Here is a 16,219-nt window from a genome sequence, read left to right on the forward strand (position 1 = left end):
GTAAAACAAATGATTCTTTTTTTTTAAGCCTAAAGAGAAAAAGCAGATTTGCAAAAAAGATCACAATTTCTTTTTTTCTTTGAAACAGGTTCTTACTAAGTAGCCCAGCTGGGCTAGAACTTACTATGTCAACTAGGCTGGCCTTGCACTAAAGAGATCTGCCTATCTCTGCCTTCCAAGTGACAAATTTATTTTTTAACAAAAGTTGCAAGTGCCATCCAGCCTAGCTTACTTGGTGAGTTGCAGGTCACTAAGAGAACCTGTCTCAAAAGAAAAAGGTGGATTAGCACCTGGAAAACAAGACAAGACACCTGAACTGTCCTCCGGCCTCCACGTGCTCCTGTACCTGAGAACACCCACGCACACACAGAAGTGCACGCACATACACAAGAGGAAGAAAAGAAACAAATCACGGGGCTACAGAGAGAACTCAGTCCTCATAGTATTTGCCATCCAAGCATGAGGCCCCCTTTCCCAGAGAAAAAGTGGGTATGGTGGCAGCTACTTGTAAACCCAGCACTGGCCAAATGAAGACAGGAGCATCCCTAGAACTCACTGGCCAGCCACCCCCACCCTAATCAGTGAGCTCTGGTTCCAGTGTGAGACCCTGTCTCCAAAATCAAGGTGGAAGCCAGGCATGGTGTTACAAGCCTTTAATCCCAGCACTCAGGAAGCAGAGGCAGGCGGATCTCTGGGAGTTCAAGGCCAGCCTGGTATGACTTCTAAGCTAACCAGAGCTACACAGTAAGACTCTATCTCAAAAAAACTAAAACAACAAAAAAGTTAATAGTGATTTTTCTCTAAAGACATCACCACTTCCTTCCTTATCTGTATTCTTCAGCTTAATTAATGTCTTTTCTGATACCTGCCTACACTCTATAGGAATCTGAATTTATACATCTTGAGTGTTACATACTATGAATTTGATGCACAAATATGCATCCTAAAGTGAAATCTCTTCACAAAATATTTTATCTATATAACTTCTATATACTACAATCAATACTGCATAGGTGAGAGGTACTAAATAAACTGTACTTACTAAGGAAAAAATAAGTAAGCCACACAATTAAAATGTCCCATACGAAGACAGAAATACACAGATAGTAGGTGGTGTTTTGGCTAAAGAAGAAAGACTAGAAATATCAGTTTAGTAATATCATATAGGGACCAGATGTTGCGCTACATATCTTTATTCCTAGCATTCAGGAAGCAGAGGTAAGTGGATCTCTCTGAGTTCATATATTCAAGGCCAACCTGGTCTACAATGCTAGTTCCAGGCCAGTCAGAAACACACAATGAGACCCTGTTTGGAAAAAAACAAAAATAAAATTATTGCTAGGAAGGAAGCTGTTGAAGCCATGGCACTGTTAAAAAAATGTAGGTAAATAACAGTGACAGAAAGAAAACTGGGCACAAAATATATACATATATGGGGAGGGCCAGGCATGATAGTGTTTATCTTTAATTCCAGCACTCAGAAGGCAGGCAGATCTCTATGAGTTCGAGGCTAGAATGGTCTACAAAGCAAGTTCGAGGATAGGCAGGACTACATAGAGACTCTATCTCAAAACAACAACAAAAAAAACCCACAAAAACAATAAGGAACCTGCCCTCCCTCTTAGAATTTAGATGGGGGAGGGGACCAGCAGTGTGAAAATCCACAGGAAAACAGATAAGGGAAGGGAAGCAATTTGGGTGTAATCTCTCCCATGGCTTGTTTTCCAAAGTACTGAAGAACAAAATTCTTCTAAGGCTTGTAAAGAAACTCAGCAAAGCTTGTGAATGAAAACAGAGTTCCCAAGTCACATTCTGGTTAAACACAGAGATGAGTTTAAGAGAAAAAAGAAAAAGCCAGAGCATACAGAATTTATAAAATGCCATCTGGAAGCCAAGCATGGCGGTGCGCACCTTTAATCCTAGCACTTGGAAGACAGGGGCAGACCCGGTCTACAAATCCAGTTCCAAGCCTGCCAGAGCTACATAGCAGATCCTGTCTTAAAAACAAGGACAAAGAGACACAAGGAAAGCTGGGCTTGATGGGGCCCACAATCCCAGCTGAGGAGGCTGAGCAAGGGGGAAATTTATAAACTAATTCAGAGGGAGTTAAATGGCTCAGTGGATAAAGACACTTGCCACAAAGCCTGAGTTCGACCCCAGGACAAACATGAAGAAAAGAATAGACTCCCATAAATTGTCCTCTGACCTCCAAATACACACCATGGCATGTGTGCATTCATACATGTATATACATACACACACACACACACACACACACACACACACACAAATATAAAGTGTAAAGAACCAAAACAGTACTATCTTCAAACTATGCCATCTTAAGTTCTCTATACTACACAAAACTGTACAAAGGAGAACAAAAGTAAATGGATGCAAACGCACACACCTTTGACAGGACCCCATGACAGCCTCACTAGAGACAATAAAGAACACAAATGCTGGCAGCAGGAGAAATCACTGAGTTGACAGGAAGTGTAAGAAGCAGTAACCCTGTTTTAACACATTTCCTTAACAGCAAAGCTTACCTGACATATCTGCTCCTCGATTCTGTCAAGTAAGAGCCTTGGAATATTAACAGCAACATTAGTTCCATCCAAAGCACACTGGTTAACATGACTAAAGACTGAACTAACAACTTCTTTCTCCTTTTCCAAAAACACAGGAATCTCATTCACAGAAGTCCACAAAGACCGAACCTTTGAAAACAAAACAAAATATAAAATCCACACATAACATATATGTACTCTAAGTGACTGCAATCTAACTGTTTAAAGTACTGATATTATCTCCAAAGGGGTTTGAAAAAATTTTTTTTCTTGATCCCCCCCGCCCCGTCTTGGGAAGAAAAGATTTGAGACAGGGTCTCACTACATAATCTTGGCTGGCAAAGAACTGGCTTAGACCACACTAGCCTCCAACTCGGAGAGCAGTCTGCCTCTAGTGCTACAATTAAAGACTTGTGCCACCACAGCTGACCTGAAGAATTTCCTACGGAAAATATAGCTTATATAATTTTCAACAAATTTAAGAAATCTTTATATTACCATTCAAGAATTGTATTCCATATGGCAAGCTCAAAAATGAAGAAAACAAATGCTGGGGTTGAGGTTGCACGTGCCTTTTAAGGCACTCAGGAGGGAGAGGCAGAAGGATCTCTATGAGATCTAGGCCAGTCAGATCTAAATACTGACTTCCAGGACAGCTATGTGTCCAGACCCTATCTCAAAAAAAAAGAAAAGAAATGCAAGATAAAGTAAATAAGCAGGAGTCAGTCAGAAAACACTCACAGAAGCAAGTGAGAAACAGTCACAGCCTTTTCACAGTGAAGTTAAGCAAGTGTAAACATACGAACTTAGTTTCCTTTGAAAGCAATGAGGTCTTTTTTTAAATAATAATTTTCCTTTTTTTTTAACATTTGTCGATGATGAGGAGGAGGAGGATGATGACGACGTGTCTGAGTGTTTTGCCTGCACGTATGTTTGTGTACCAGATTCACCCACTGCTAGCTAAGGCCAAAAAAGGACATCCAGTCTCCTGGGACTGGAGTTAAGGGTGATTAGGAGGGGGTCTATAGGTGCTAGAAACTGAACCTGGGTCCTCCAGAAGAGCAGTGCTCTTAACCTCTGAGCCATCTCTCCTGATCTTTCTCATGTTTTTTAAAGTAACATTTTGCCTTCATATGCTAAAGATTCATTATAGAAAACTTAGAAAATTTAGAAAACACAACCTTTCTACCAATGCCCTACTATTAACACTTTGTTATCTCCCATGTGTGGGTATATACATACATAAATTACATTTTTTTTTAAAGGTTTTTTGAGACAGGGTTTCTCTGTGTAGCTTTGCACCTTTCCTGGAACTCGCTTTGTAGACCAGGTTGGCCTCGAACTCACAGATAAATTACATTTTTAAACAAAACTAAAGTTGTTTTATATATGTATGTTCTTTGTCACTGCTTCTCACTTGGAATTATATTGTCATGTTTCTGAAATATACTGATCTAGAAAAATGCTACCATTAATACCCTATAGACTTTCACAATGAACAGACCCTCTGCTATTTAAAAAAATGTATCTCACCTTTTGAATTTTCTCTTGTATATTACTCTGGTCATCACAGGGGTCCAGTCTAATAAAAAATTAAACAACTGAATTAGTCATAAAAAATTCACACGGTAATTTTACATCCAAGAAACCAATTGGTCTGCAAAACTACAAACAGGCATTTTGATGATGATGATGATGATGATAATGAAGCTCTCAGCTGGGTGCTGTGGTGCATACCTTTAACCCTAATGCTCAGCAGGCAGAGGCAGACAGATCTCTGAGTTCAAGGCTAGCCTGATCTATATAAAGTCCCAGACCAGACAAGGCTACAAACATTATGAGATTCTATCTCAAAAACAAAAACAAAAAGAACTCAACCTCAAAGCAAAAATAATTTCTAAGAACTTTATTAAAAGTGAGAAAAAACATGCTCTAGTCCTAGCATCAACTAGCTAACGGCAGATGATTCTGTTTCTATTTTCAGTAGTTTCATCACTCGTAAAATTCAAGATCTAAACTTTGCGTGAGGTAAATTCCAGCTCTAAAAGTCACTTGCCTTTTAATTTGGTTTTGTAGGACCATGCATTCCGATCTCAAATTTCGTACTTGCTTAACACACAGACTGCAAGAAAAAACAGAAAACAGCATTTCCATTATAATGAACTGGTATGGCCCACTTGTTTATTTTCTCTTTTTGTAATGTTTTAATAGTAAAAATTAAAGGGACCGGCAAGATGATTCAACAGGGAAAAGCACTTGCCTCCAAGCCTGACATCCTGAGTTCGATCCCCAGAACATACAGCAGAGGTGAGACTCAAATTTCAAAAGCTGTCCTCTGACTTCCACTTGTACAATATGGAGTGTACACACAGACATGTTTATTTTTACATGTAAAAGTAAAGAGACAAACTATTCTGTGACAGTCTTGCCTGTCTCATTTCATGCTCTGACACCAGTGCACACAGAAAAAAAAGATTTGTTGAGCAGATAAACATATATAAATACTATAAACTGGAGTGTGCCACATGCCTGTAATCTAATCCTCCGGATGTAGAAGAGGAACACAGTTCAGTGCCAGCCTGGTCTACATGGCAAGGTCCAAGTCAACCAGGACTTCATGGTGATACCCTCTCAAATAAACAGATAAACAAACAAATAAATACGGTGGTCTACTATAGAATGACTAATATGGAGTACTTGTTGAGAGGTATAAAATATCTATTCAAACTATGAAATAAACATTAAATACATAACGGAAACATGGAAAAGTTTACAGAATGAATAGCACAATTAGAACTCAAAATTACAACTCCAGGACCAAAGAGATGGCTAAGCAATTGAGAGCACTTGCTGCCTTCACGGACTCTGGTTCAATTCCTAGGACCCACATGGTGGCTCACAACTGTCTCTAACTCCATTTCCAAGGAGAACAAACAACCTCTTCTGGCCTCTGGGAGCACCAGGTACCTGTGATGTACAGACATGTGCAGGCAAAGCACCCAAACACATTAAAAAAAAATTTTAAAAACTGTATAATTAAAATGCAATATTAATAGCCAAGAATTTGAAGTAGGCATAGATTATTTCTAGGCTTGTGTATATTGGTATTTATTTGAAAAGAAAACTATTTTCTTTTTTTTTTTCTTTTCTTTTTCTTTTTTTAGGAGCTGAGGACCGAACCCAGAACCACTGAGCTAAATCCCCAACCCCCAGAAAACTATTTTCTAACTTTAAAATATTACTTACTGTGCATTTTCCTGGTATTTCTGGGTAACATAATGTTCTCTTTGCAAAATTTGTAAAAATCTGTTACGTGCTACATGGCTTCTGGCAATGCACTTATGCATATCTTGTGACTTTACATTAATGTTTCTGCAAAACGTTGAGAATCTATACGGAAGACAAGATCAGACAGCATCACCATGAGCTCATCTTTCCAGTAAGACAAATAGGAGGAAAATAAAATAAAATAAAATAAAGCCTGTGCCATTTTTTAAGCAACTCTTCACTTTGTTACTGATGATCAATGAAGAACTAATACAAACATATCAGAGGTCAGGTATTTATCTGTAAATCCTACTGTAAAGACAGATCAATGATAAAGATAAGGATATTCTCCCAGGCAGGGTCTCCACACTGCACTTAAAACAACTTACCCTAGGCCAGGCAGTGGTGGCACACACTTTAATCCCAGCACTCAGGAGGCAGAGCCAATCGCTGTGAGTTCGAGGCCAGCCTGGTCTACAGAGCGAGATCCAGGACAGGCTCCAAAGCTACCCAGAGAAAACCTATCTGGGGGGGGGGGGGGGGGGGGGGGGGGACACGGACATACTTACCCTAGCTGGGTGGTGGTGACACACACCTTTAATCCCCAGCACTAAAGAGGCAGAGGCAAGTGGATCTCTGTGAGTTCGAGGCCAGCCTGGTCTACAACATGAGTTCCAGGGCAGCCAGGACTGTTATACAGAGAAACCCTGTCTGGAAAAAACAACAAACAAACAAACAAAAAAACGTATCCACATCCCAGCATGCTGCACAGAAACCTCCACAATGTCTTATTACTTGAAGAAAACGAGTTCACTGAATTCAGAAGTCACCTAGACATTGAAACTCTCACTAAAATTACTTTCAAATTATGTTCAAAAAACCCAAATACAAAATAAATTCTTATTAAAAATCCAAATACTTAGCTAGGCATGGTGGTGCACACCTATGATCCCAGGAGTTTGGAGGTATAGACAGGAAGATCAGAATATCAAGGTCAGCCTTGGCCACAGAGGAGAACAGAGCCAGCCAGGGTTACTCCAGAAGGCAACGAAAAATCCAAATATACATATGTTATATAAAATAGCTTGGATTACATAAATCATCTATTTACAGAAAAATTGACACAATGTTAATGTTGCATTAAATTAAAAATATGTAAGTATTTATAAAGCATGATCACAGATGTTTGAAAACATGCCTAGAAAGAGCAGGTAAACCGCAAAGTGGTGGTGCACGCCTTTAATCCCAGCACTTGACTTGAGAGGCAGAGGTAGGCAGATCTCAGTGAGTTTGAGGCCAGCCTGTGTACAAATCGAGTTCTAGGAGTCAGGACTGTTAAAAAAAAGAAACCCTGTCTCGAAAATGAAAAAAAAAAAAAAAAAGGAAAAAAAGAAAAGCAGTTAAATGCATACACATAGTTTGGGTTGTAGCATTTTTCTTATACAGTTTAACCAAATGTTTCTCATCTGTAGGCTGGGTAAACAAATTAGGGTGATTTGTTCACTTTAATAAAAAAGCAGTTCTAAAAAGAAAGAAGAAAGGTCTATCAACTGACACCCAATGATCGCCAAGCGGAAAAAAGATCCAAAACCAAGGCTATAGACACATTTATGAGTTTCGTTCATTTTTTTATTTAGTTTAGGTAGTGTTTTTTAGACAGTCTCGCTATGAGCCCTAGCTAGCCTGGAATTTACATTGTAGCCCCAATTACTAGTAATCTTCCTGACTCAGCCTCCCAAGTGTTAGAACTATAAGCATGTATTACCATACCAGACTTGGTCTCCTATGTAACCAGGAAGAAGGCCTAAACTCATTATGAAGCCTAAGTTGGCCCTCAACTTGAGATTCCTCTGCCTCAGCCTCCAGAACTTAGATTATAGGCATGAATCACCATTCCTAGATCTATTCATTATTTAAGTGTGTGTGAGTATGTGTGTGTGTGTGTGTGCCCGCTTGTCCAAGTGTATATGGTTGTCTTTATATTTTGGGTTGTGAGCCTAGCCTTTAACAGCTGAGCCATCTCTCCAGCCTGGATTAATTTTTTTTTTTTTTTTTTTAACAAAAGAAATTGCTGGTCAAAGCGGCTCATGTCTGTCCTAGGGAGACTGAGGCTAGAAAAGGAAGGGAAGGTAAAGAGGGAGAAAGAAGGGAGGTAGGGAAGAAAGAAAGGGACATTCTGCTTAGTTACCAATTACACAGCTGCTTATACAATGAAAACATCAAAACTGCCAGGCGGGGTCACGCACTTTTAATCCCAGCACTCCAGAGGCAGAGGCAGGGATCTCTGAGTTTGAGGCTAGCCTGATCTATGTAATGAGTTCCAAGACAGCCAAAGTAGAGAGGTCCTGTCTCAAAAAAAACAAAGAGAGAGAAAGAGAGAGAGAGAGAGAGAGAGAGAGAGAGAGAGGAGAGAGAGAACGAGAACCAAACAAAGCTAAAGAACAGGGGTAAGTTTTCATATTCTGATTTTTAATAGCATATACTAAATGACTATTCACGATCGAGTTACATCAGGAAACCAGAAGACAGGCAGGATTCAGTACTTCAACACTTCTGCCTCATACCTGTCCATATTTTATGAGCAAAAATAAAACAGTACCATAGTTTTAAAAAACTACAAATACTATTCATTTTTATTAGCTCTAAGAATTTATTTATTTGATTTTTATAAACCAGTGAATTAAAAAAAATTGAAATAAAAATTATCAACCAATGCCAGTAACGGAACTAAACTTCTAACAACAGTCACCACACTGGATTAGATGCCTGATTTGTCTCAGTAGCTATTTCTAAGCCAAGCAAGGTAAGAATGGATTTCTACAATTTTTTTAAAGGGCATGTTCTCATTAGGTAATGTATGTTTGCCTAGAACTTGCTATATAGCACAGGTTCAACTTCCTAGTGCTATACTTCCTATACGCATGTGCCACCATGCTGGCAGTTTCTGTATTTCTAAAGGGTTGAAAAAAAAAACAAAATCATGTGGTCCGTAAAGCCTAAAATACTTATCTAACCCTCCTAAGGAAAATGTAACCCAATCCCTGCACCAGCACATAATAAAGTAACACAAATATTAACAGGCTCATTATGAGGTTTCCAACCATAGATGAGTAAAATATTAACCATTTGCTTTTTCAAGCAAATGAATGGTTTAACTCAATTTGATCTTGATTTTAAAATTATGAACAATAATTCAAGAATAAAAACAAAATAAAGTATAAGTAAACTTACCATTAGATTTTGTTTTAATATATTTGATCGCAACATATCTTGCAAAATGATACATCAGATGAATAAACTTAGGACCACCAGGAGAGAGAAACAGTGAGCCAACAACTTGAGGAAAACTACTCCCACATTCAGCCTAAGAGAAGACATGAAATGATTCAACCAACAATAACTACCACACTTTTAATCACTATTTTCTTTTAATTTTATTATTTTATTTGTATGGGAGTTTTGCCTGCATGTATGTTTATGTACCAGGTACATGCACTGGGAGCTAAGGCCAGAAGAGGGCATCAAATGCCCTAGAACTGGAGTTTACTGGAACAGGTGCTTGTGAGCTGCCATGTAGGTGCTGAGAATCAAACCCGGGTCCTCTGGAAGAGCAGCCAGAGCTCTCAACCACTGAGCCATCCCTAAAGCCCCATTGCTCTGCTTTTTTAAAGGATGTGTGATGATCTTGCAGTGGAGGCCACACATGAGCTCCTCACTGTAGGACAGTAAACCATCAACATTCCCCCTTCATAGCACAGTGGCTTACAAAGATCAATTTCCATAGTGGAATACAGAACAGTCAGAAAACATAAAGGTTCAACTAGCTACTACCCCTAGCCCACTCTCCTACCACTTTTAAAAACCTAAGAAAGCCAGGTACAGTGTTACACACATAATTCCAATGTTAGGGACAGAAATAAAGGACTTTATTTTATGAGCTTAAGATCAGCCTGATCTACCTATCAGTTTCAGGCCAGCCAAAGCTACATAGGAAACCTGTCTCATTAAAGAAAAAAAAAAAAAAGATTTCACTTTGGGGGTGCTGTGGGATGTCTTTCTGTATGCTGTGAATATGTGTTGCTCTGACTGGTTGATAAATAAAGCTTCATTGGCCTATGGCAAGGCAGCTTAGAGGCAGGCAGAAATCCAAGCAGATAGACAGGAAAAGAAAGGAAAGGCAGAGAGTCGCCAGCCTGCCACCCAAGGAACAACATGCCAACAAATTGGTAAGCCATGGAACACGTGGCAAAACATGGATTAATAGAAATGGGTTAATTTAAGTTACAAGAGCTAGCTAGCAAGAAGCCTGCCATATGCCATGCATTGGTAACTAATATAAGCCTCTGTGTGTTTACTTGGGTCTCAGTGGCTGTAGGACCACGGGTGAGAGATTTGTCTGGACCGTGGGGGAGTGGGACCAGAGAAACCTTCTGACTACATGGGGGCTAGGGAGATACTTCAGTAGATAAGAGACCAGAGTTAAAATTCCCAGAATCCAGCCGGGCGGTGGTGGCGCACACCTTTAATCCCAGCACTTGGGAGGCAGAGGCAGGCGGATCTCTGTGAGTTCGAGGCCAGCCTGGTCTCCAAAGTGAGTTCCAGGAAAGGCGCAAAGCTACACAGAGAAACCCTGTCTCGGAAAGAAAAAAAAAAAAAAATTCCCAGAATCCAAAGAGAAGACAGACAGACATAGCAGTTCCTGTAATCTCAGAACTCTGGAAGACAGAAACAAGATTTATGGTGGCAAGCTGGCTAGCTAGACCAGCAATAATGAGCAAGCTCCAAGTTCAGCAAGAGAAGCAACTTTGCCCAGGCATGGTGGCACACACCTTTACTCCTAGCACCCGGAAGGCAGAGGCCAGCCTAGTCTACAGAGTAAGTTCCACGTCAGCCAGGGCTACACAGAGAAATAAATAATAAAAGTATACAACAATCAAGTTAGACATCCAAAATCAACCTCTGGCCTACACAGACACAAACACGGACACAGACACAGACAGACAGACAGACACAGACATACACAGACACACACACAGAGGCTTCATTTTACAAAAAGAATGATGTAGTTTAGTAGTCTGTTTTGTTGTTCTTGGTTTGGTTTCAATGGTTTTGTTGCAGTGCTGTTGATGGAACATGGGGCTTACACATGCTAGGCAAATGACCTACTACTGAGCTATATCCTCAGCCTTAAGGGAGACAGTCTCACTATGTCACTCTGGCTGGCCTGGAACCAAAGCAAAGACCATCAGGTTGGCATGGGTCCTCCTGCCTCTGCCTCTCAAAGCCTGGGATTACAGGCATGCCTGGACCTTCAAGTGTGCATCTTCTACCTTTCAAAGAAAATACTTACAGAAATCTCTTTTAACCATTCACAGCAATGTTTCCGGAATTCCGTGTCATGTTTTTGGTCAAATGGAGGCCAGCAATCTCTTAAAAACATAAAAGCAATAGACTAATGAACCCTCCCAAAAATCAAACAGCAAAATTTAAAAGACATGAAATTTATTCCCCACAGTAGAAACATTAAGGCAAAATGAATTAAACTAGTATTCCTAGAATCAACTAAAAATACTATATGAGAAAATAGTTCTTTTTCTTAGGTCAATATTTGTAAGCTGAGTTCAGTTTATTATAAATAATTATATATTATTATAGAGATTTACCAAAAAATAAACCAATCTTGGTGCAAGCCTTTAATCCTAGTACAAGGGAAGCAGAGGCATGTGGACCTCCGAGTTAAAATCTATATAGAATACCAGGCCAGCCAGGGGTAATAGTGAGACCCTACCTAATAAAAAGAAAAAAATAGTAACTTTACAATATACCTATTACTCCCTCGATAATCTTTTTTTTTGTCCAATTATTTATTGGAGCATAAATACTTATTTAAAGAATCAAGCTTTTAGCCCACTGTGGTAGTGCATGCCTTTAATCCCTGCAGTAGAGTGCATGCCTAGCACAGGGCTGCAAATTCTATCCCTAGTAAAAAAGACAAGAAAGAAGTAACACAGGAGACAGGACTGAAGGCTAGAACGTGAACAGTGATGTTATCACTAGTGGGGTTTAGGAATGATGCTTATGCCTGTCTTTACATGTTCTAAAATACAGAATGAACCATGAAGTTTTTAATCGGAGGGAAAAAAATCAGAAAAAATTGCTTTTATTTGAAACCCCTAGTGGTGGTTGGAATAAGAATGGCCCCCATAGGCTCATATGTGATAGGATTAGAAGGGGTTAGCCAGGTATGGTGGTGCATGCCTTTAATTCCAGCACTTGAGGGGTAGAGGCAGGCAGACCTCTGTGAGTTAGTTAGGCCAACCTGTTTTACAAAGTGAGTTCCAGGACAGCCAGGGCTACACAGAGAAACCCTGTCTCAAAAAAAAAAAAATTGGGGGGTGTGGCCTTGGAGGAAGGCTGTCACTGGGGGTGGCCTTTGAGGTTTCACAAGCCCATGCCAGGCCCAGTTCTGTCTCTCTGTCTCTGTCTCTCTCTCTCTCTGTCTCTCTCTCTATGTGTCTCTCTCTGTGTCTCTGTCTGTCTGTCTGTCTCCCCCTAGGGATCAGGATGTAGCTCTCAACTACTCCAGCACCACACCTGCCATGCCTGCCACTATGTTCCTCACCACGATAATGGACTAAGCCTCGGGAACTATAAGCAAACCCCCCAGTTAAACGCTTTCTCTTATAAGACCTATCTTGGCCACAGTATCTCTTCACAACAATAGAAAAGTAACTAAGACACCCTTATTATTTACAGTTGTACTATTATTATTATTATTATTATTTAGCTTATTTGAAATATTTTTTGAAGGCCTGCCTAGTCAACCTAACAGATTCCAGATCAACCAGAGCCACATAATTGAGACTCTGGTCTCAAAAAAAATTTTATATTTATTATTTGTATGGTTGTTTTGCCTGCATGTGTATCTATGCACCACGTTCCATGCCTGGTGCCTTCAGAGACCAGAAAAGGGTGCTGGATTCCTTGGAACTGTAGATACAGATGGCTGTGAGCCAACATGTGAGTGCTGGGAATCAAACCCAGATCCTCTGGAAGAGCAGCTAGATCTTAATCACAACCATCTCTCTAGTGCCCCCAGAATAAAAATAAGTGTGTACCAATCCATTAATGTTTAGGCCTAATTAAGACCATGAAGCTGATGTGGTGGCACACGCCTTAAATCCCAGCACTAGAGGTAGGTGGATCTCTATGTTAATGGGCAGCCTGGTCTACATAGCATACACAGTGAGTTCCAGGCTAGACAGAGTGACATAGTGAGACCATCTCAATCCTCACATCAGAAAAAGACCATTAAGAACAGCAGGAACAAATTTTAAAGAACAAAATCTGTATTTATGAAATACACAGTTTTTAAGATAAACACACACACACCCAAACCCCTCAACTCAGCTACAAAAAAAAAAAAAAAAAAAAAAAAAGATTAAGCACTACATTTCTAAGGCTCACACCAGAATTTTATCACATTCATTTAAAACAAGACAATGGCTTACATAAAGAAATAGTCTATTTTCAAATCTGAGAATAACTAAAAGAAGAAAATGAAATAATTTTTTTCCTACCTGAAAACTTCTTTGGCAAGAGACTCATCCAGTGTTTGAAATAAAAAATAAGAAACTATATGAAAGGCATCACGGTTCAGTTTGTCAAACATGTTCCTAGTGGTTTAAAATGACAAAGCAAAGATAGATGATTAATAAAGCTGTACAGCATCAAAAACTGTCTAGACGTGGCACTCAAACTGGTATTTTTCATTCTCTTCAAGAGGTCAAGGCAAATTAATTTTTCTCATTCAGGTATACTTTATACTCCATTAAACACACACACACACACACACACACACACACACACACACACACAGGCTGAAGAGATGGTTCAGCGGTTAAGAGCACAGACTGCTCTTCCAGAGAACTCGGGTTCAAGAGGATCATCACAAGCACAAGACCAGATGGGCGGAGTAAGAAAGACACTGTATCAAGAAACAAAACAAACTAGGCGTAGTGGCTCATGTCTTCAGTCACAGCACTTGGAGGTAGGATCTTTGTGAGTTCTGAGGCAAGCCTGGTCTACATAGTGAGTTCCAGGACAGCCAGGGCTACATAGTGAGAACCTGTCTGGGGAGAGGGGGGACACATGACAGACAGAAAAAGATAGATGGGGGCAACAGAAGATAACTAATGTATCCCAAGATCTTCTTGCCCTTGTGAAACAGAAACTGCCTCCAGCCCTGTTTCTGGAAACTCCAAGCTGCAATACCCTATTAGGGTAGCATATGTGAATGTGAGGGTCCTGAAAAATGTAACAGTAAGTTTCTGAACATGCATCTGGTGATAAGCCAGAGGTGTTTCTGTGCTGCTAGCCCATGTTATATCATGCAATACCACCACTGCCTTGATTCCAAACAACATGCATGTACTCTGGGCTGTGCATGCCATCACTCAACCCCAGCAGCTACTTCAAACATCGTGGTAGACTCAACACCACTGCATGTTGTACATGTTTTTACTATACAGTTCCCTGTTTTTACTGAGGCACAATAGTTTCATTGTGGAATTCCTACTGTCATGCCTTAGGGTGTTAAGTATAAAAAAAAAAGTATGTCTTTGGACTAATGCTGAGACATGAGTGTTGAGACAAAGTCTCACTATGTAGCCATGGCTGGCCTAGAACTCATTATGTAGAGCAGGCTGGCCTCGACCCTGCAGCAACTCTGCCTCCCAACCATTGGGATTATGGATTACAGATATGTACCACCACCTCTGATGGAATGCTTGATTTTAAAAAGTGCTGTCTGTGTTTCTGTGTTACTGTCTGGAGTTTTATTAACACACACACACACACAAACACCGACCACTAATGAACTTCCAGGATTCTAGTTCAATTCCCAGCACCCACACAGCAGCTCACAACTAACTGTCTGTAACTCCAGTTGCAGGGGATCCGACACCTTCACACAGACATACACGCAAGCAAAACACCAATGCACATAAAAAATAGAAAAGAATCATTAAAAAAAAATTCTGGAACCAGAAGCCTAAGAAGCCCAGGTCTGAAGTTCACAAATAAAAACAAAGTATTTCGTTTTGTGTCACAACAATAACAGAAGTGGCAAAAGAAAGGGTAGCTAGCGGCTTTTGATTTTCTTTTTCTTTTTTGGTTTTTCGAGACAGGGTTTCTCTGTGTAGCTTTGGAGCCTGTCCTGGAACTCACTCTGTAGACCAGGATAGCCTCGAACTCACAGAGATCTGCCTGCCTCTGCCTCCCGAGTGCTGGGATTAAAGGCGTGCGCCACCAACGCCGGGCTGATTTTCATTTTAATATGTCACTTTTTTTTTTTTTTTGGCTAGCTATAGTAACAATGTAACATGTTTTGGTTCCCTGATTCAAAGTTAAACCCATAGTTAACTACTTATAAGTCGTTTGCATGAGAGTTCCTCCGCGCCTCCCACCAGCTGCAGACCACAAAGGCAGGGTTGAGCTGTCCCCGCGGTATGGCCCCAACTGCAGGACACTCCTAAGGCGCTCCCCGCACCCCCTCCACTGGTGACGAACAGCCCCCGCCACAGGCCGGCAGCCGCGGGGTTTTGCAGCCAATGACTGGCCACCCGGGACCGCGCCGCCGCCCCGGTCTCCTTACTCTCCAAGGCGTGCGTGAGACACCAACTTCCCGCCGACGGTGGTGCCAACGCTCGGATCCAAGCCCAGTGCCTGCAGGAACATCCAGAGATGCTGCTTCTCGAAATCCGCGTCCCAGGCCGAACTCATCCTCGCCGTAGACACTGCGACTGCGACGGAGGAAAGCCAAGGCCGCGGCGACCCCTGAAGACCCTTGCACTCCTCCTACAAGCCGCCCGGGGTGTCGGCAACCCCTCCGCTGCGGCCGCCCGCTACCTCCACGCGGAGAGCCATACCACCACAAAAGGCCAAACGCGCCCGGGAAACCAAGCCCGTCACTACGGCGCTATCCGCAAACCGAGACTCCCGCGCTTGCGGAAGAGTACACTGCGCCGGCGCTGGAAGACTTCCGGGACTGGGCTTCCTAAGAGGACTCTATCTCCCGCCATGCAATGCGCCCCTGTCTCCCTCTGAGAAAACTACAAGACCCACAGAGCATTGCGTAGCCAGAGACTGGCTCCAGGGTCCGGGAACAGCTATTTTGCTGACACCGTGAGGCATAGGTTCCGGATTGAGTTTTTATTTTAGGTTCTGCTTGCTCGGGATGCGATTGTTGTTAGTTCGGTAAAAGCTACACTGTAGCCCCTTGTGAGTAACACGGGTGTATGGCCCTGAACAAGTCACCTTTTCCTTTGGTTTTTTTGGCTGGTCTTTTGAGACAGGGTTTCTCTGTGTAGCCCTTGCTATCCTGG

At 41.3% G+C, this 16,219-nt stretch overlaps 1 protein-coding gene across 1 annotated transcript in view; it reads right to left on the reverse strand.

Annotated features, from left to right (window-relative positions):
• Positions 1–15,888, reverse strand: part of Haus6 (HAUS augmin like complex subunit 6) — a 36,803-nt gene extending 20,915 nt beyond the window's left edge. Inside the window, 9 exon segments of the mRNA XM_059254506.1 lie at positions 2,547–2,717; positions 4,101–4,149; positions 4,624–4,689; positions 5,814–5,934; positions 5,937–5,957; positions 9,066–9,198; positions 11,185–11,263; positions 13,415–13,510; positions 15,490–15,888. Coding sequence (XP_059110489.1) covers positions 2,547–2,717; positions 4,101–4,149; positions 4,624–4,689; positions 5,814–5,934; positions 5,937–5,957; positions 9,066–9,198; positions 11,185–11,263; positions 13,415–13,510; positions 15,490–15,617 — 864 coding nt within the window. The 5' untranslated portion in view covers positions 15,618–15,888.
• Positions 15,889–16,219: the final 331 nt, after the last annotated feature.

The sequence above is a fragment of the Peromyscus eremicus genome, chromosome 2, assembly GCF_949786415.1.
Source record: "Peromyscus eremicus chromosome 2, PerEre_H2_v1, whole genome shotgun sequence".
Taxonomy (NCBI): Eukaryota; Metazoa; Chordata; class Mammalia; order Rodentia; family Cricetidae; genus Peromyscus; species Peromyscus eremicus.